Source organism: Caloenas nicobarica, chromosome 5, assembly GCF_036013445.1.
Source record: "Caloenas nicobarica isolate bCalNic1 chromosome 5, bCalNic1.hap1, whole genome shotgun sequence".
Taxonomy (NCBI): Eukaryota; Metazoa; Chordata; class Aves; order Columbiformes; family Columbidae; genus Caloenas; species Caloenas nicobarica.
Genome location: NC_088249.1, coordinates 17070990 through 17092580, shown reverse-complemented (window position 1 = coordinate 17092580; position 21591 = coordinate 17070990). Strand labels below are relative to the sequence as shown.

The window sequence follows — 21591 nt, the reverse complement described above, 5'->3', positions numbered from 1 at the left end:
GTGAATTTTTGAAGGAAAAATCCACAGAACTTACAACTGAACCATCTTTCAAATCAAACAGTGGCAATCTTGTTATTTAAGCAAATGCACTTCAGACACTTGATAGGCTTCCAGCCTCATTACAGTAGTGTTACATAAGTTTAGGATACGACAAGTTCACATTATTATTGGGGGTCCAGCAACTAATAGGTTAGCTGAAAGCTGATCAAGTGTTTGAAGCAACACATCTGGAAATCACACTGTTAATCAAGTAAATTTTACAATGCCTGAGATGCAAGCAGGAGACTAAATTATTTACATCACACAACAACCCCCCCAATATTCCCAGAACAGCATCAAAGCATTGACATACTAATTAAAACATTTAGTGTATTTTACCTGTCAAGTTTTGGATTATCTTGTCTTTCCCTCTGTTGCTCAAATCGTAGTTTCAGTCCTTTGAACGTCTGCACATAATCTACATCTTCCAGTGCCTTCCAGTAATTTTCAATTACATGAGCTGTTAAAGATTTTATATCTTCCTATAGAACAAATATAAAGTGACTTATTTTCATTCAAATGAATTTATTTAATACAATATAAGTAGTAACTGAAATAAGATTTTTTTTTAAACATTCCATAGGAAGTATCATATTAATTATCTTATGTAAAAACAAGTATTATGCATACAAGTGGAGTTAAAAATCTAGAGCTTCAAATTTTTAATTAGTGGAACATGCATAATAGTAGCAATTTCCTAGCGGTATCTCCTTCAAAACACATTAATACAACCTAAAACCCTGATAAAGAATTATAAAGCCTAAAAGATCTTTCCCACTCTAACTTACAAATATTTTTATATTGATAGATTAAATGATACCTGCTGTAATCAGTCAATTAAAAATATGTTTATGAGATACAGACTTAGTATTCATATTCTTTCCTTGCTGCAAATAAATTACTTCTGTAAAAATAATTACTCAGTGCATTTGTTTATGATGAGAACAAGGAAGCTATTTTTCATCAGAAACTAGCATCAAGTTTTTTCCTTTGTGGGCACATAGTGCTGGTCAAGGTCCTTTCCAAAACGCCCCCAAATGTTCTGCTATTTCAGTTCAGTGTTGTGGCTCCCAGAGCCACCCCCAGCAGAGGGGACTGGCCCAAGTCTGCACCCCACAGCATGAAAACTGCTCCTGTGCACTGTTTGGCTTTCTTAGCGCTGCACAGCCCTGGAACACACTGCAGATTTAACACCTGAATTACCAGCTACCAAGGGCAAAGCAACGTAAATCTTAATACACTGGTTATTTTCTCTTCTGGTTATAGGCTCAAAGGTCACCTCTTGTGAATGGTAATACATCAGTAATAACAAATGCACACTTTTTAATTTGATCTGTTTAAGAATAAACCTGAGTTAAATAAAATTGACAAAAATTACTTCCAGATACCAAGAAGCATTCTGGAAATGCAACCCAAGTATCTATGTGGAAAGGAGGATAAGAACATAAAAGACAATTTATTTCCTCATAGCATGAACTGTAGAATCAGCACACGCAGTACTGAAAGACCACAGCACAAAAGTCAAGGCCACCTATATGGATTAACTTTTTTTCATAGCTTCAAAACCATTTCAAAATCAACTCTTCCATGATGATCAAGTCATCTCAGTCTTGAAGTACCTTGAGTCCCAATTCAAAAAGATGAAGGTGGTCATCAGCACAGAACATTTCAAGAGGTGACAAAACCTCCTTGTTTCCTCACCCACTTACTCCTCCACGGCTGCCTGCACCCCAGCATGTCCCCACTCCTCACATTTACAGTCTGTACAGCATCTTGTCAGAGTCTGGACATGGACAACAGTGAGGAAACAGCACAGACAGCCAAACTGGCATGAATATTTTAAGAGGCTCCCCATAGAATGGACTTTGTAGCATTCCATTAATATAATCAAAGACAACTGTTACCTCTTCTGTATGTTTCTATATTCTGTTGAACTGACATTACAGAGGACAACTAAATTTGATGGTTTTGTAGCAATAGTTTCAAATGATGTTCCTGTTGTAACAGGCCCATCCACTCTGCACAATGAAACTATTAGGGCTGCGTTTGCAAGTCTGGGTACTGGGACTACACTGAGTATCAAGTGAATTTAATTTTCAAGTCACGGTAGTGTCTGAACATAAGAAAAAACATGTACAAATACGTAACTGATACAAAAAGTTCATTTAAACACAGTATTGTGATCACACCACTATGATAGCATAATATAGGGTAGAAGCAAAAATAACTTGAACTACAAGACTAAACAATATAGTAATTATCTTTAGCATATAACAGCACTCACCACTCTGATAAATTCGAACATCTCTATTATGGCAGAGTTCATCAGATTATAACGGGAACCGTTATTTAGAAATGCTTTGACCACAGGTTCAAACAAAAAACTTTTCATTATGTAACGGTTGTAAAATTCATCCTTTAGTCCAATAATCTTTCTCTTGAAACGAAGGGCACCTGAAACAGAAGTGTTGTCAAAAGAATTTTTAAATTTAAAAGAAAAAAAAAATCCAGAAATTCTTTTCAGCATTCATGAGGGCAATTTGCAATCTTGGTTCTTACACAGCATTACATTACTAGGACCAGGTAATACATTCAGCTATTCTCTGCTTCTCAACAGTCTTCACTACACTGCTGAAGATTATTTATCTATTTGATCATAAAGAAATCCTCCCTCATAACTGCACAAGTGAAACCACCTCTGTTTACTGACGAAAGAATACACTACTGTTTAACTATCTTACTACTAAAATAAAGGTGTATTTTTGATTTTTTAAATTACTTCCAATAAATGTAAATAAAATATTTTCTCAGTAGAACTGGGAAATTTGCTTGTGATTCTTACTATTCAAATGTAAGTTTGACTATATTTAATTAAGTCCTATTCGATTAGGATGCAAAAGATCTCATTTTAAAATTGGAAAATGACATTTTCTTCACACATGCAGTAAAGCGAAGACTTCATTTACATCCAGTTTAAAGCTCTTTCTGAAACTCCAGAAGTATATGAATGCCCACGCAAACAGAAAGCAAAGCATCATCTCACTATAAGGCAGCACATTTTTGGTTAGCAACTGGAGGTGTATATGATAAAACATTATTCAAGGGTTCTAAAACCAAACTCAGGTGATGCAGTTAAAAATGTAAAAGGTACTTCTTAGTGTATGGTACTACTCAGTCAAATCTAGGCTTTGTTTTACTCTGTGTACACTGGAATCGTAGAAAAAAAATCTTATAAGTTGCCTCCAGAATTAAGTCCCACTGCTTTGCTATTACTATGCTGAGCATAGCCAAGAAACTACCAGAGTTTGAAGAGCAGCTCACTGAACTTCCGTGCTCTTTAACACAGACAGGTAACTGTATCTCTAATTAAACACCTCTGAGAATTTCTACTAAAAAAATAATCTTACAATTAAAAAAATTACAATGGCTCCCTTAGGATATTCAATATTGAGATACCATCTTTTCAATCCACCTCTACATTAAGAAAAATCCTTCTGCTTTTTCGAAAAAATAGATCTATACATGCAAAAATTTTTAGTAATACTAGCTGACATATAAATCAGTAAGAGAAACAGAGTATACTAGTAGAATATCTGTGTACAGTCACGAATTGTCATGATCTGTGAACAGTTTTCTTCCAGCAGAATGAGGATATGTAACACTTCACACTCTCAAAATACCACTTTATTCTTTAGCTTTCGGACTTACACAATGCCAAGAAAGCATGCTTTGAGGCCATGAGAACGAGTACCCTTCGCAGGATATCTTTGTTAATGATGTAGTTCTTTATGTGATAAGTATGATGTTCTACGCAGAAAGTTAGCAATTCCAGTATTAATGCCAAGAGTTGGGCTGTCTGAAAATCATCTATAATAAAAACAAAGCCAAAATAATTACACATATCTAGGATATTGCCTCCAGAAGCTAACTTCAAGTATCTCAGTGCAGTCTGGTAAACATTTCCAAGTTCTTGTACATTCCCACAGATAGTTTAGGGAACATGCTGGAGGGTATGTTTAGTCCTTAAAATAGAAATTGAACAAGCTTGTTATGGACTGAGTATTTTATATTTATAGAGATATGGCAGGAAACCCTCCTTAACTACAGAAACAATTACATTTTGTCTGTCTTAAATCAAGTCTTTGAAGGTTCAGAGTACGGACCTTAACACTAACACAAGCAGTCAGGCTTATTTAACCAAATCTCATTATGTTGTCTCCATGTCTATATCATCAAATAGTCCCCTACATGCAGCACCTTGACTAAGTTTGTACCAAAACTGTGATCTTTTATGAATTTTAACAAAAGTACTGTGTAAGAAATATCTCAGGCTCTTTTAATGCTTCTAGGACATATTCATACCAGCATATACAAAACACACCTCAAAGACCAATAATAAATTAAATACACAATAAATAAATTAAATACACAATAATAAATTAAGTACACCTTTTAAAAATATCGCCAGATTGTTGACCATTAAAGAACACAGGTATTTTAAATAGTAAAAGTCTCACTTTGAGCTGAGATAAAACAGATTAATTTAACTAATCCCTTGGAAATCTGTAAAAAAATTAAAAGTTTACAAAACATCCAGGTATCATTTATGTACCTCTTTTTACATCCATTTAATGAACAAACAGTACTACTTCTAGTATCCAGCAGGAACAGTTACTTCATCACTAATCTCTACTTTCTTAGTCTGATGTAGAACCAATACCCTGAAATCCAGCACAGTATTGCGATACGCACCTTCTCAGGACAATTTTGCATCCTCTCTAGTAATCCCTGACCTTAAAAAACCTTTATATATGTTTACAAGTCGATGTCACTGAACAACTCCCTGAATTATGAAAAACTATAAAAAATATTAATTTTGCTGAAGCAAAAGCTGCAGCAAATGCTGTTCACTTCTTAAGTCAGGTCTCTTCACTGAATTTTAGACTTACAAGTTTTTCAAATAACTAAACAATGAATCAAGACTTTACTTTGAACTATGTATCATAGCCTCAGACTCTCTTGAAGACAGAAAACATCCTTGGACAGTTATTCTGTTTCAAACACTGACATTCAATAGCCTTGATGTGCTCAATATTCAGAGTGGCATTACCTTTGCTAGGCTTGTCCTCGGTAGTATTGGCCAATAAAGGGGCTGTCAGAACATGCATACAATGTTTGTAGAAGAAACCCAAGAACTCTGTCTTTTCTGTTTTCTAAAGAATGGACAAAAAAATTATATATATAACACACATCACCAAATACTCCAAAAAAACCCCAAATGTAATTTCATTTGAAGGTATTTACTTACGTTAGCAGTGGCAAGCATATTTTCTGGATCGACTAAAGTACGAAGTAAACCCATGAGTAGCACTGCCCCTCCAAGCTCTGGATCTGTGTCACAAATCATGTGTTCTATAATGAGGTTAATGAGTAATATATCCTAATAATAGGGGGGAAAAAAGGCAAAAAATCAATTCTAATGTTACTCCTTTGCCCCAAATCTGAAATTACCTTCTAAAAGGGTTACCACGTAGTTAAAAATGGTGCTCTATCAAAATTACGTAAAATGTCAACAACAACCAAACTAAAAACCCCAGAGTTAACAGAAACAAATTAACTTTACATGTGAGTGGCACATTCTGGTCCGCTGCAACAGTAAGGTGGCAAGCAGTGAAGAAGAATCTTTCAAAGCAACTAAAAATGCTTCTGAAATTAACAATCCAATTTAGAATTTAGTCTGAACTGAAATGTCAAAAGATAAAAAGTACAGAGGCATATACACAGTCTCAAACCTGATTTCTGAAAGTGTTTTCTGAGCACAGACTTTTTAATTTGTATCCCCCTTTAGCAAATATACCAAGAGTTTTACTTCCACAATCATACAACAGTAAATTTTATCATGCTATTGAACTTGAAGAAATTATTTTCACCTAAAAATAACCCCAACACGTGTTTGCATAAAACAAGAATAACACATATAAGTAGAAAATAATATTTACATTTAGGAATCCCTATACTAAAGGTGCTTGGTTACCACTGTCCCACATAAAGGACAGTCATCCGATGCGAGTGGCTGGAACCACCAGCAATATTCCCTGTCCCAGCAGCCCCTTCCAGCACAGAAGCAGCAGCACCAGCAGCTTCCTGTTCTCTGGCATGTTTTAGCAGATAAAAACCATTAACTATTTCCTCTAGGGAAAAGCAAGCATGATGTTTTTTTCTCCACTGAATACCACTTTGAAATACCTCTCTTACTACTAGTTGTACGCTAGCATTCTCTATTAAGCAGCTACAGAGGATCTCTAGGAAATGTAAATCTCTGTCAAAAAGCTTTCTTAAACACTTAGGACCATAATTCCACTTTCAACGTGTCTGACAGCAAACTGAAGGTGGGTTTCTTAAAAGTAAATTTAACACACATACATGGTAAGATCAAGATTGAAATTTATATTTTGCATTTTAAGGAGTTCATCATCCAAAAACATTTTGTCTTGCTTGTATGACAGCTAATATTAACCACAATGGTGGTTTATGGTAACTTGTTCTACTTTCACGCAATGGAACAAGAACATATAAACAGGCAAACACTCATCTCACCTAACGCAATCTTTAAAAGCATGATAGTTCAGTATCCTGTAACTATCATGACTATATTCCATACTTCTTCAGAACTGGAGCTCACATCACTAATAGAGTTGCAAATACAAACGAGTAATTTCAAAAAACAATACACACATTTCTGGGGACCTTCTACTTACATCATCATTCTGCTGTGCTTCCTGCATGACAAACTCTCGTACCATGGATGGGTTGTATTCAACCAAATACGAAAATATATCAGTGGCTGCACTTCGTACTTGTGCATCATCCATACCCTGGAAAAGACAAAATCATTCATGTTTCCTTAAAAGAAAAGGCTTAAATGGAATGAAAAACAGAAAGCATATGACTTTTAATTCCTACTTACAAGGCATAACTATTACTAAAACTGAACTGACTCTAACCTCTCCTTTATACCTTTGACAACTGTTGGGCAGAATAGATTTTATGGTTTCCCTGCCCTTTGGTCTATTTTCCTCTTTTCTTACTTAATTTTACACCAAGAAGCACATAAACGTAGGAAAGCAAATGAAAAACCTAAGAATGCCAAGGCACTTAACAATGTCATATTATAACTGCTTTACAAGTTTTACAAAAATACTGTAGATGCTCTGATTCTCAAGCTACAAGACGACAAATGAAGCAAACACTTCAGAAAACCCTGTGACTGAAGTTTGGCTTACTTTTTAAAAAACTTCCCCGGAAAGAAACAAAATCGTTACCACAAATAAAACTGAACTGACTTACCAGTATGACTTCTAGTGCTGGCAGTATGCCCATATTTGATAAGGTTTTGAAAAATGCATCTCTGTTTTGAGGCTGCAGTGTTTGAGAGAATGCACAAAACTCTTTCAGAAAATTTACCTGAAAAAAGGGATAATATACCAGTTAGTAATTAAAAAGAGACGCACGTATCACTTTGTAGTTACTGCCCCTTTCATGTATTTTTCAGATTTCTTACCAATTCCTGTCTTTTCTCCTCATCTGTGGCTTCATCTGTTAGTTGTGCAAACAAGTCTGTCAGGAATTTTTCATCTTCCTACAAAGGCAAAACAATACAATTTGTTTATCTGTCGATATCAAAAGGCATTCAAGTATAACAGAAAATTCTTCTAAACCATTTCTCCTGCAATTAAGAATACATGCACTTCTGTAACTGTAGTTAATCATACCAGCATCAACTTTCTAATTAAATTTACAAACAAATTACGTGTCTTGTTTTTGAGCTTTTATCATGTTCAATGCCACCCCACCTCCCAACACTTCATTCTCAGTTATGATGCATCTTTACACATCTTCAGCTCTCCTTTTTCTATTTTAAACTGCCATTCTCATAATTTTGTCTATGATTTCTTTTTTAACTCCTTCCCCCTTGTCACATGCCTGCGACATGCCCTATGCTGCACTACAATACTCCTGCTTCAACTGTTTACATGTTTTGATAAACACAATCTCCCACTCAGCCCTGCACACACATATCTCTTTGGAATGTTATAAGATCTTTGCAGTGGAACTAAAGCAAGGAGAGAGCTGCCTAACAGTAGGAATGACGCGAGATTCTTTCCCCCCAACATGTTTCTGGAATTCACCCTTTCCATAACCAAATCAAAATTACTACATACAGCATTTATTGGGCATTCTAGCTGGCAGCAATCAAAAACCATTTCGTTATTTTTCATGCTGCTGTGCCATAGCAAAACTACAAATGATAAACACATTACAAACACGTATTTAGTCAAAGCAGCAGCAATGTTTAGCTTCCCATAACCTTTACAGTCCTAACAACTAGAAGATTAAACCAGAAATAAACCTTCCCCTATCCTTTCCCCAACATCATACAGTAATAAGACAGCACTTGCTTTAAAAAGATACCTGTACATCAGATATGAATAGGTTTTTTCCAAAAAGCTGCTGGAGCGTTCAGTTGTTTATTGTGAAGTCAGCAACACCACATGCAATAAGCCTCCATCCCAAAACCACAGCGCTAGAAACCCAAGTTTCCTTGCTTATGTTTCCACAGGATAAAGCAAAACCATGAACGTACTTCAGACACATGCACATAAAATTTCATTCTATTGCAATTATGTAGGTACCTCATCCAGGCTCACCTTGCAGCCCTGCTGAGACAATGGCTACCTCGGTTCCGACAGCACACCACGCTAACACAGCTATAACACTGTCACAAGCCAGTCTAGGATTTCTACATGGCACTGGACACCACAGGTAAACCTCAAATAGGCTGGCACAAGCTACTATCCCACGAGGCACTTCCCCACACTATAAGTTAAACTCTATATTTAGGCTATGCCACATGTTTCCTCTTGTTTGATGCTGTGCTTCTAGTCTGACCCAGTAGTCTAATGATAATGAAAAAGAATGATTTCTGGACATAATTTCAGGTACTATTTCTGTGATTGCTTCAAAATCAAAACAAAAAGAGATAGTAGAGGCCTCATTTGAAGTTTACTGAAATGCACTCTGGAGGATCAAGGACTGGAAACAAAGTCTGACTTCCAGATTTCAACAGTCAAACACGTTCAAAACAACTATTAAGGCCTTTGATTTCAAGAAACATCAATTAAGCCATGATGAAAGAATACAGGTTTTACTACCTGCTATCCAGCTGTTGTATGGCTTGGTAAGTTTTCTGTTATAATCTTTAACTCATTAGATGATAAAGGTAATATAACTAAACCACAGTAGAAATACTGACATACTAGCTTACTGAAAAAATAAAAACCCAAAAAACAAAGTCCAACAACAAAACCAATAATAAAAAAACCTCTTCTTTTGAAGAACATGCAAATTATTCTCCATGATTAGCAGTGCATTTAAGAAAAGGCTAAATAGTTTGCTTTCATTCCTTTTGCTATTTTGATCAAGATGTAAAACCAATCTCGTCTATCAGAACTATTGAGAAGATGCATGCTTATCCCCAACTTTATAGTGTAACCTCTATTTCCACTCTCCCTGTGCAATGGACTTTTCACCTTCTTCATAATACCCAACAGCAAGTACAAGTCAATACCACAGAAATATTTCAGAATGATCACTAGGAAAAAATAATGGAAATTTCAGCATTTAAATATGTCAGAGCCATGGTAAGTGTCCTTCTGCATAAAAAGGTGCGCAATATTATCCAAAGCATTAAACGATTTTTTAAGTCAAAATGTGGAAGGGGAGGAGGAGAGCCTGCACTGCCAGTGATGTGTGAGTCTCATTTATGACCCACTGCAGAGCCGCAGAGGCAGAGGTGGCCGGGGAAGCTGCCCCCAGCACTCCCGGCAGGACAGGCAGTGCTGGGCAGGCAGGCAGGGGCCCAGCTCAGCTCTGACCAGATCCCACCATGGCCCTGCCCGGTTTCAAGTCATAGCCAACATTCTCACCCTATTACTGGGCTTGCAAACATTGGGGACTCATTGAGGGAACATCCTAACATTGGGAGGTGATGAAGACCTCAATGCTGACACTCAGTGTTTCAGAGAGAAATTGCAGAAGTTTGGTATGTAACCATTTTTCAATCCTTCGCATACATACCATAATACAGTATTTTACAATTCGATATTAAATATAATATTGAAGCATTCCCCACACTATCTCCTCTCCCAAACTCCATACACTGTATTTTTAAATTCATGGGATTATCTGAAATCTCTAGGCCTCAGAACAAAATCAGATGAATTAAGATGGATCTGAGTGATTCTAAACATCCCACCCTTACATTGATAATATGCAGTAAATGGCAGTTATTCCAAGAACATAAAACCAAGTTATTACTAACTTCGCAGTTATGTCTTAGTCCTGAAATGCGTTTAAGGTGCTGTCTCATTCCAGATGCTTAATGAAAGGTAGACAGGTTGTTATTGATGGGAAAAAAACCTTAACCCCTTCACATTCATAGAAAAACTGTGATTGCAACGAACATTCTAAATGCGAGATTCTCTCAAGCTGTAAAATTACTGACAAGGGCAGCATATCTAAAGATACATTCCTCAATGACACGATCAGCATCTATGGAAACGCACAGTCTGAGAGCAGACTTCACATATTTTAAAAGTCACAAAGCACCACCAACAAATGCTAGAATTACACAAGCTTAAAGGTTTTCCATTTTTTTTCCAACTGGAAAATATCTCCCCAAAATATGTCTGTGAAGTGAACACAGTGCAGAAGCATAATTCTTTGCAGTATCTGGCCTCTTCATGTAGACAAGTACCAAAACCCATATGTATCTAAGAAGCTGTGAAGGTCACAACTGTTTTCTAAGAAAACAAAACTACAAACAATAGTTACAGGGCAATTGTAGAATCTAGATATTTTGCCCATGCACAGAAATTATTAAATGTGCAACACTTAAACTATGCATATACCAAACACTAAGTATATTCATTTATGCTTTTGCAAGATCTGGGTAGATGCTCCTAGGATTTAATAACTTTCAAAGTTCATGGAGATAAAATTAAGCCAGGCCATCTGCTCCATCATTTATGACTTTAAAAACAAGAAAACCCAGACAAAGTAGGATCACAAAAGACACTATTTAAATTTGTGATTCAACTGTCAGAGCAGTCCTTCTCCTCCCAAGAGGCACTTAAAAAAGCATTATTTAAAAGCAGGTCTCAAATTTTCAGTTATCATATACTTCATGTCCATGACTACAGATGAATGACAAAAAAAACCCCGCATCCCTTTCTCAAAAAAACACCCGAGAAACTCAATGACACCTAAGCTGGAAGAAGAGTATACTTTCTGTCCTATTTAGCACCTCCATATTCATTCTAGGCAAAAATAATTTTATTAAACTTTCTGGCCCAAAATATGTTACCAGTAAACAGAGAATTACAGCTTCAAACACACATTCCTTCCTGCTACCCCACAAGAAGATTTCATAGTTTAAAACGTTTCAGTCTTCTTTATCTCAGCCTGCCTTCCCACACATGCCTTCATTTGCTACCAATAACGCATTTCCACTTCAGACAACATGCTAAACCAGCAGTGGGACCCACCTAATCACATTTGGAGTTTCTGAACACATTGAAAATTATTTTCTACAATGAAGAAGTTAATCTCAGGAATCATTAGCATGCACCACTTGCAAACTTTTTTCACAAAGTCGTTTCCCCCAGAATATGGCATCCTTTTACACTTCATTGCAAGGTAAATTTTGCTGAAAGCAAATCTCTAGATTTATTCCTGAGGCAACTACTGCAAAACAGCAGACTGGCAGGAGACATTCCAGTCCTAATATATTTGGGCAGAATACCAGCATGCACTCATACAATTCTTCCTCTAGAACAACTATAGATAATTACATTTACATCTACAGGGTTCTGTTAAGAATAAGTAGCTATCTGTAAAGCCACTTTCAAAATTAAAATCAGCCCATTGTTATACATAAATCTAGTAAAATACACGAATGTACCTAAATGCCTACTGCTTTTTGGATATTGAAAAGGGAGATAGGGACCATTGGTAATATGATTTCTGTATTTAAAAAAGCTGATTTACCAGGACAGTAATGCCATGCGATCACTGCTCTACTAGGCACACAAATTATTCTAACTTATGTCCAATCTCCCCCTTCCACTCTCCACTTTCCTGAAAATAAGAGACCCTGAAGTTTAAAGCGGATACTCAGAAGTAAACCTAACAATATTGTCTATTCTGGAAGATAAAAACACTGTGGGATCTTGCTGGCAAAAAGAACACGCCAATGAGAAAGGGGGGAGAGAACAGAAGGAAACAGTGTTTACTCACTCTATGGCGCAGTTTTGCAAGTTTGGTTTTTTTTTTTTTTTTGTTTGTTTTGTTTTTTTAAGAACTAGTTAATAATACAAAGGGAAAGAACTGGTGGCCTCCAGTGTGAACATTAGTATATATTTTTTAAATTGCAAAAGAGCGTCATATAAAGCAAGAAACACCACTTACCTGTCCCACCCCCTCTCTCAAAACTTGGTGAATTCCATGTTTCAGCAAGGTTTCTTGGTGGCTATGACATCTCAAGACTAGAACAGGCTGGACCCCAAGCAGTAAGAGCATATTAGGAGGGGCTGAAATTGGAAAAAAATGTTATATACCTCTTTCGTATCTTATGTACCGCCAATCATAAAACCTGTAAGTGATTAGGTTTCCACAGCAGTTAATTCTGTAGAGTGGAAATAGTGGTATCACAGGTTTACTATCCATCATGACCAATGGTATCTAGTTTGGTGAGACCTTGATATAGTTACTTAAAAAGACAGAACTTAGACAATTAAAGCACAAATAAGCTAACCTCCATTTCTCAGAAAAGACCATCAGCGTAAGCATTTTAATACGATTATGGGAATGCTAATGTTTATCAAAAAGGAGGGAGGAATATAGTTCATAACCCTACATGCCAAAGGTTTTTCGGTTTTACTACAAAATGGGCAGAAGTTATTCACCTACCAAAGAAAGCAAAATCATGGAAGCATATCTCTTCCATGACTACAGTATTTATATATATATATTTATATATTTTAAAGGGATATCAAAAGTCTCTCCTAATACAGCCAGAATTCCTAAGAATCAGTATATTCTTATTTACAGAATTCACTAGTTATAATTGAAAAACTGACCTCAATGCCAGTGACCTTTAATAACGTTAAATGCCACATATTGACACCAAATACCTTAAATAAGACACAGTGGTAATTTTGAGTGAAGTCATTTGGCTTGTCAAAAAGCATAAGGCAAAATCTGCAGTCTTGTACAAATTTCTGGTCACTTTTCTGTAACTAAGGTATGGCTGAGTTAATTTCAGGTGAGGGTATTGCAAAGCGTCACTTTAGTTAATATACAGCCTGACTTGAAAAGGGCTTTTTAGAGCTCATCTTTTTCTCATGGTGGAGGTAACAGTTTTTCTCCTTCTTTCCTCCGCAGCCAGTAAGAGAGAAAAGAACAGACTATAAAACAACTCAGTTGTACACGCAATAGTTGCAGTATCTCACAGGATACCAGCTGCACATTGAGTTTACTTTTAATCTGAGAAGTAAAATTTCCTAAAAAGATAACTTGTTTGTCGCACTCTCAGCAGTCCAGGAGAGACAACCTAAAGTCAACAGTGGCAGCATTAACAACCTGTATTACGCACTAATGAACTAAGAACTTGAGACTCAACCGTGGCTCCCAGTAAACTACCATGAAGCATCCCAGAACTCTTCAATTAATAATGACTTATAAAAGAAACAGCTTCTTAAGTACAGACATCAGGTTAGTAAGCACCAGGATCTTGCAAGATCTAAAATAATAAATGTCAGGAACTCCAGTTACAGACAACTTTCCATCTTTCACGAAATAACACACACATCCCCACCAAAGTATTTTGATACAGTCAGCTACAGAAATGCATGTTAAACCATACAAAAATGGAACAAAGACCTTAAGAATTATTTGTAGAACTGAAATCAACAAACAGTCTTAATTTTGCTCTCAGAACACTATTCTGCTTAAAGAAATGAGAAGGAACAGTATCATACGTTTTACATACGGACTGTGGGAGTGGGAGGGTAGAGAAAGGAAAGGGGAGAATGAAACTTTAAGGGGCAGAGATAACAGAAAAGTGCAACCTGACATATTGCTCTGTAAATAAATGAATAAAAAAATGTCAGGTAAGTAGGTTTAAGGTTTGGTTTAGAGCTACACTGTGAGAACTTGAAAAATCAATCAACCAAGCCTTTTAAGCTCTTAGAAATGCAACGGGCGTGTAATTCGTGATAGTCTCTTTTAATTCCCCTCAAACCCAAGAACTGATCATTAATGTAAAACAATTTCCCACAGATTCTTATTTATAAACTCAGGGAGTTCCCCCTCAATGCTACAGAGCCATAGTGTGAAAGGACTAGGAAAAGCAATATAGCACAGGATATATTTTCTTCCTTCTACATGACCACTCCTGTCTCCTCAGAGCTGTAGAAAGCACTTGAACAATTTGAAATATTTATCTAACTTTGAAAGCTACGCAGTGCTAATTCTTCTGGCTCCACTGCATAGGGCCTATACATTATTCTCAACCACAGACAACCATAGTTAGAGAAATGAAGATAAGGTTCAGAAACCTGCAGTCACACAACAAATCAAAATCAGATCTGAGCCTCTACTTTAACTGTAAACTGCAACTACCAAGTTTTTCAACCACACTAAACCTTGATATTCTAAACCAGGCTTACTCTACATCTATTCACCTAACAAAGGTTGTAAGAGACAGAAAAAAGGAAACTAATCAGTCACTAGCCCTTGGTCAAAATGCCTCGGGATTTCTGGCAACCACACCCTTAATGATTTTGCAGGATCTGGTCTCGTTTTTCTTTGCCCAGTTTCCTTTTCTAAGTTCATGATCCCTCTCAGAATCAGCCACTGACACCAAGATACCTGAATAATTCTTACCCTCCTCCTCAAGCCAAAAGGTATCATCCTCAAGACTTGCTTTTAGTAACCCTTGCAAAGAGGTCAAGATACTTTAGACACACTAGGTGTACTGGATACTCAAGTTGAGACCCCTTAATTGAATAGTTTCCATCACTCCCTCGAAGTGAGGCTTGTAAGCTTTCTCAAACTGGTCACTCCAAAATGATTACAGCCTTCTGTTTCAGATATGCATTTGTGACTTAGTTTATCAAGGACACACATACAAACATGAAGAGTTTGGTTCACTTGGGCATAAGCTGGGGTCTAGTACTACTGAAGACACCCCAGGTGTTCCACCAGGCCTCCAGTGGCTGCTCCAGTGACAGTCTGTGCACAAGGCACATGTCTCAGCTGCAAGGTCTGGGTGATGTCTTGCACATCTGTCTGGTTATCAAATACTCCATGTGTGGACACAACAGATTAAAGCTCCAAGAGAGTGGATTAAGTAACATCAGTATTCTGATCAACTGAGTGTGGTGAGGAAAATCAGGAGGCATGGTTTTGACAACAGTTTGCCATATGAGCTTGCAAAAGGCATTTTCGTTCTCCTTGCTGTATCTTCTATGAAATTAAACGGGGTGCATTTTGAGATTCAACTGAAGATAAATATGATTAAGGTTATTAGTAGCATCCAGCACTTTGTCCATTTCTCCAGATCAGACAACCCCTACAAAGACAGTGGCTATTCATTTATTAAACACTGGAATTAAGATAATAATAATAAACTTTTACAAACCAAAACACATATGCTATAACACTTTGCTGAGTCAGTTGATAAGACGGTAAGATATCTAAAGCATCATATTATCTCTTTACATTTGCAGTAAGACATACATCATGAAAACTGGTAATTCCAAGCAGTATTATTTAGGGAGTTATAAGACAAACTAAGAAAACATTCAAGCACCTAAGGCAATGCTGTGTTCTGAACCTGTACCTTCCAAACAACCAATTTAATTTACTTCAAAATTAAACACAGTTATATATTGGTATGAGACTATATTTGTGAAACTAGGTGAAGTAATTAGATATTTTTGTCATGGTAACATGGCAAAAAACACCCTTAACTGTAGTGCCTAAAAAGTCCCAAAATACAAAAAGAAAACCCTAACAAAATCAACCCTTCAAAATGAAAACAGTGCTATTCATTCCAAACGACCTTATTCAGGATTCTACACATTTGCTCCATTTAAATCAGTTACAGAGAATCTAGTCCAAAATCTGAAATTTAAGAACATACGCTTTTTACGTCATACTTCAAAATGACTTGCAGAATCACAGAAGTGAATGTTCCACTGAAGCACCTCAATCTAACTTTCTCTGCCCAAGCACAAATAAAGAGACAGTGAAATTCTGAAACTTACCTGTAACATACCAACTATTTCCACTTTATTAAAAAAGATGAAAGAATGAAGTGTTGATAGCATATTTTCCTCAAAAACTGAGGGAGTGGGTAGGACCATATCTTGAATATACTGTACTCTGTATGTCTGGTGTATTTTTTGCTTCAGCTCTGGATCAGATATAGGAATCACCTCTTTAAATTTTGCTGTTTTAGTCAGAAATTCCCTGTGTTTCCGTGACTGTGATAAAGATGGATCATATTCTAGGCATCCAATTACGTCCATTATACATTCCTCAGAAAACATGACTTCAAAAAGTGCAGTTCTGTTCAAAAGGAAAATTCCCTTGATAATTTCATACAAGTGGTGTAGTCCTTCAATGTTTTCCAAGTCTTCGCACACATGAAAAATTTCTAAGAGCTTCTTAATATAGCCCTCATTTTCCAGTGCTAGTGCGAGTTTTTCACGACGTAACGGTGAAGGCAGTGAAGATGCTACAAGTTCTGCAATTTCTTCTAGTCGACTTAATTCACAAGATGGCAGTTCTAGACCTGGTGATGACATATCATCAAAACGTTCTTCCTCAGATTCATCGACAAGGTCCTGAGTAATATCGACAGAAGGATCTTTGCCTTGAACCTACAGAATGTGTTCAAAAAAGTGGAGTTGAATATTTACTGCTACTTGAATGCTTTTTAAAAATAACATTTCAAATGTCAAACACTTTTGCTTCGTATGGCCAAAACAGAAGTGCAAACATAAGTTTGACATTGAGTACAGCTGGTTTGGAAAATAAGAGATATGAAAAGATTTCTTCAAACAGAAGGCTTTACAAAATTATTTCTACATTAAATATTTAATTCTATTTATTTTCTATAAATAGGAGAAAGAACAAAGAAAAAAGCTGCACTTCAAATAAAAAAGGAAATTCATAACTACTAGTATGGACGATAACTTTTTAATAGACTACTGAAATCACAGAATCACAGAATGTTAGGGATTGGAAGGGACCTCGAAAGATCATCTAGTCCAATCCTCCTGCCAGGGCAGGAACACCTAGGTGAGGTTACACAGGAAGGCGTCCAGGCGGGTTTTGAATGTCTCCAGAGAAGGAGACTCCACAACCTCTCTGGGCAGCCTGTTCCAGTGTTCTGTCACCCTCACTGAGAAGAAGTTTCTTCTCAAATTTAAGTGGAACCTCTTGTGTTCCAGCTTGAACCCATTACCCCTTGTCTTACTGTTGGTTGTCACCGAGAAGAGCCTGGCTCCATCCTCGTGACACCCACCCTTTAAATATTTATAAACATTGATGAGGTCACCCCTCAGTCTCCTCTTCTCCAAGCTAAAGAGACCCAGCTCCCTCAGCCTTTCCTCATAAGGGAGATGCTCCACTCCCTTCATCATCTTTGTGGCCCTGCGCTGGACTCTCTCCAGCAGTTCCCTGTCCTTCTGGAACTGAGGGGCCCAGAACCAGACACAATATTCCAGATGAGGTCTCACCAGGGCAGAGTAGAGGGGAAGGAGAACCTCTCTCGACCTACTAACCACCCCCCTTCTAATACACCCCAGGATGCCACTGGCCTTCTTGGCCACAAGGGTACAGTGCTGGCTCATGGTCATCCTGCTGTCCACCAGGACCCCCAGGTCCCTTTCCCCTACACTGCTCTCTAATAGGTCATTCCCCAACCTACACTGGAACCTGGGGTTGTTCCTGCCCAGATGCAAGACTCTACATTTTCCCTTATTATATTTCAATAAATTTTTCCCCACCCAACTCTCTAGCCTGTCCAGATCTCGCTGGATGGCAGCACAGCCCTCTGGCGTGTCCGCCACTCCTCCCAGCTTGGTGTCATCAGCAAACTTGCTGATAGTACACTCAATTCCCTCATCCAAGTCATTGATGAATATATTGAATAGTATTGGTCCCAGAACTGACCCTTGAGGCACTCCACTAGATACAAGCCTCATACGCTATTTGTTGAAATACGCTATTTGTTTCCAGTCTTTCTTCTCTGCAGACAGATTTTCAAATGCAAACCAGTATTACATGACTGCAGTGATAGCTTTAAACATTCAGCTATAGGCTATGTAACTGCCCTTGAAGCTTTCCAAAGTTCCTGCTGCCTCAGATGAGAAAGGCCAGTCTTGTTAATTTAATTGTTGTTTTCAGCTCTGGAGAGCTGCAAGTCAAAATCTGCTATCACGCACTTTCTAAATACTCAACAGAAGCACAGAATCCTCTCTTAAGAACATAAAACTCCAAACTAACGTTAACAACAGAGTAGTTGAAATCTGGAGCTGTCAGCAAAACAAGGCACAGGACCTGTAAAGATATCTCTAGAGATACAAGAGGAAACTGTGTAAAGTACAAATCGGGAAGAAAATACAGAGAGGTGCTTGTGCACCAGAGTGTTTCAGCTCTAATGACATCTTAATTGTAGTCTCTGCTTGGAGTGTGATGTGTCAAATCCAGAAAGGCACTTCTGTGAACAACAGTAGAAGATACTGTTCTTTTTAATCTTGAGAATCACGAAAAAAAAAATCTCAGAGAACTCATTCTTCATGGATAACAGCAAGCCTATACTTAGATTAAAATCCAGAATGCTGTTAAAACCCATATACTGTTCTGCTTGTACATCAGCAACCACTTCCAGTGTAAGGTGTATAAAGTTGTTCTTTTAGAAGAAGCTTTTAATGACTGAGGAAGCTTCAGATCTTTAAAGTACGCTAGACACAAAGACAATAGCATGGCCTCAAAACAGGATGTAAAGACACTGGTTTCTTACAAAAATATTAGACCTTCACAGGAGGCTGAGGAAGCTGGGCTGCTTCTTTGGGTGTTTCCCAAGAATAAAATTTCCCCTTTCCCCCATTTTGTTTCTGGCCCCAACTTTTGGTCCTTCAACAGCTATGGTTCCTGGAAATGCTTCTGTACTTATTTAGTAAGTTTCTGTACTTATTTATATAAGTGCTAAACTGTTGAAAAGACTTAATCCTAAAAAAAGGAATTATGAAAACAGATTTCTTTTGCTTTATTTGTGAAATCAGTGAGAAGCACATGCCTGTTAAGAACAGAAAGAGAACACGCATCAGGAGAGAAACAGACAAACGTAGAGAAATCACATTTAATGTAGCACAGAAACAAAGACAAGTTGTAATGCTTGGAATGGAAGAAAAAACCCAAACAAGAACTGACAAATTGAACTAATATCAGTCAATATATAGACTAAACTCTTTTGGGCATTGGTCAATAGTTAATACCTCACCAAATTTTACCCAGAAACAATACTGATTCGGTGACTATTTAGTCATCCAGTCATAGTGGTGAAACATGAGATAATTATACATACTACATATTAATTGTTTGTTTAAACTGTAATAATTAAAGCTTTGAGGTGATAATACAGGGATAGAACAATCTCGTATTTCAACTATCAGATCAAACTTTCACACTCTCAACAGAAGCATACTGGCACATTCACATGGAAAAAAGTTCTGTTGAGAAACTTGATATTCCCCTCACCTGAAACAGAAGAATGAGATAAGAGAGAGAGAAGAATGAGAAATGTAGGAAGAGAAATGTAAATAATAAATGGTTAAATCCATGAGAAATACATTATTAAAACTACTAAGAGCTCACATTCTTCTCTCTACAATAGCACTTTGAACAGGTAACATTCTGCCTTCTGGCAAACCTGGAAAAATTATGAAATTAATTGTTATGAAACTTAAGCACTCATTTTGAGCTAAACTTCCTCAGGTGATAATAAAGCTAAAAAGTTACCTTAACCAAAAGACCTGGAAATGCTCTTAAAAACCCTTCAAACATAGTTTAAGTTCATATCAAATTTCTGAATGAAGAAGAAAGTTTCCAAACTTTCCAAACACACAAAATTTGGGGGAGGTGGCTAAGATGACAGTTTTTACTTTATATCTACAGTGTTCAGATTTACCTCTCAGAACAGTCTAAAAATTTTGAACACAATCATTAAGATGACTTAGGTGTCTCAATGTTACATTTATTAAACTTACCTGACATATTTTTTCCCATATTTCATCACATCCTGCTTTTTCTTGAAAGCTAAGCGCCAAATCATAATTTTCAGCTTCAGACCACACAATCAAGGTATCCTTTAAAGAGAGGAAGAGTATTTTCAGGCAATATATTTCAGATTTTACAAACTGTTTAAAGAGTAAAACTTTAAAATAAAAACAGCTTGACACCTAATTATGACAAGACAGTATTACAATACCAATGTCATCATCATACTTTGAACAATTTTTATATGTTCTGAGATTCTTGGGATTAAAAACATTTCTACATAAATCAGAGTAAGGAAGTTCCAGAAAGATACTGAAAGTTTTAGTTCTTAATGCATGTGACCATAATATTGTAAATCTCAAAAAGATGATCTAGATTATGTACTTCTACTTCACTGCACCCTCTGGTAAAATACAGTAACAAAAGCAACAGGTTTGTTTTTTGTTTTGTTTTTTGTTGGGTTTGTTTATAATCTGTTTCAACTGGACCACAAAAAACTGCATATTTTTTGTAGGATCAAAGTTACAATCATTTTTTTTTCTTTTTTACAGGCCCCAGAAGACACTGTGCTTAAAAAGCAGTCCCAAGATGCCTACAAACTTTAAACAGGAACAGGACCTTGAACAAACACACAGTTCACTGCCTAAGAGTATGCACTCCTACTGCACTGAGCCATCCACACCATTCTTACTCATTCCAAACTACAATTCTGAAAGGAAGTTTTGCCCTAGATTTCTGGAAGTTAGTCGAAACCATTCTTAGCTATGTTTACTACCCAGACACTTAAGCTTTCACCTACTTACTAGAATACTTCAAGAGTTTATCAGAGCCCTCATATTGTGTGCAAAAACAATATATGGAAGTGGAAGCTGACTCTGCAAAGGAGGAATATTGCACACTAAATTAGGTATTTGATGCAGCATCTTACAGGCAGTCTACTAAATAAATTTTAAAAAAAAGGGGGGCGGAAGAAAATATAATCTGCATTATTTACATATTGAATCAAGTTTGATTTAAAAAATCTTTCATCTTTCTATAACAGCTAGCTGAAATACAGCCACATTAAATATATATAGCCCCATGAAAGTGCATTATTTCAGTTAAGTGCTAAAACATACAGTATCTCACCAGGACAAGAGA

General features: G+C 36.8%; 1 protein-coding gene across 1 annotated transcript in view; it reads right to left on the bottom strand.

The window, feature by feature from the left end:
• The window catches only part of PPP4R3A (protein phosphatase 4 regulatory subunit 3A), a 45144-nt gene that overhangs the window by 4797 nt on the left and 18756 nt on the right, over positions 1-21591 (bottom strand). The window contains exons 3-12 of the mRNA XM_065636301.1: positions 20442-20540; positions 16431-17048; positions 7601-7678; positions 7387-7503; positions 6798-6914; positions 5348-5479; positions 5150-5252; positions 3748-3906; positions 2324-2493; positions 379-521 (exon numbers count right to left, since the gene is read on the bottom strand). Coding sequence (XP_065492373.1) covers positions 379-521; positions 2324-2493; positions 3748-3906; positions 5150-5252; positions 5348-5479; positions 6798-6914; positions 7387-7503; positions 7601-7678; positions 16431-17048; positions 20442-20540 — 1736 coding nt within the window. The remainder of the gene's footprint in view (positions 1-378; positions 522-2323; positions 2494-3747; positions 3907-5149; positions 5253-5347; positions 5480-6797; positions 6915-7386; positions 7504-7600; positions 7679-16430; positions 17049-20441; positions 20541-21591) is intronic.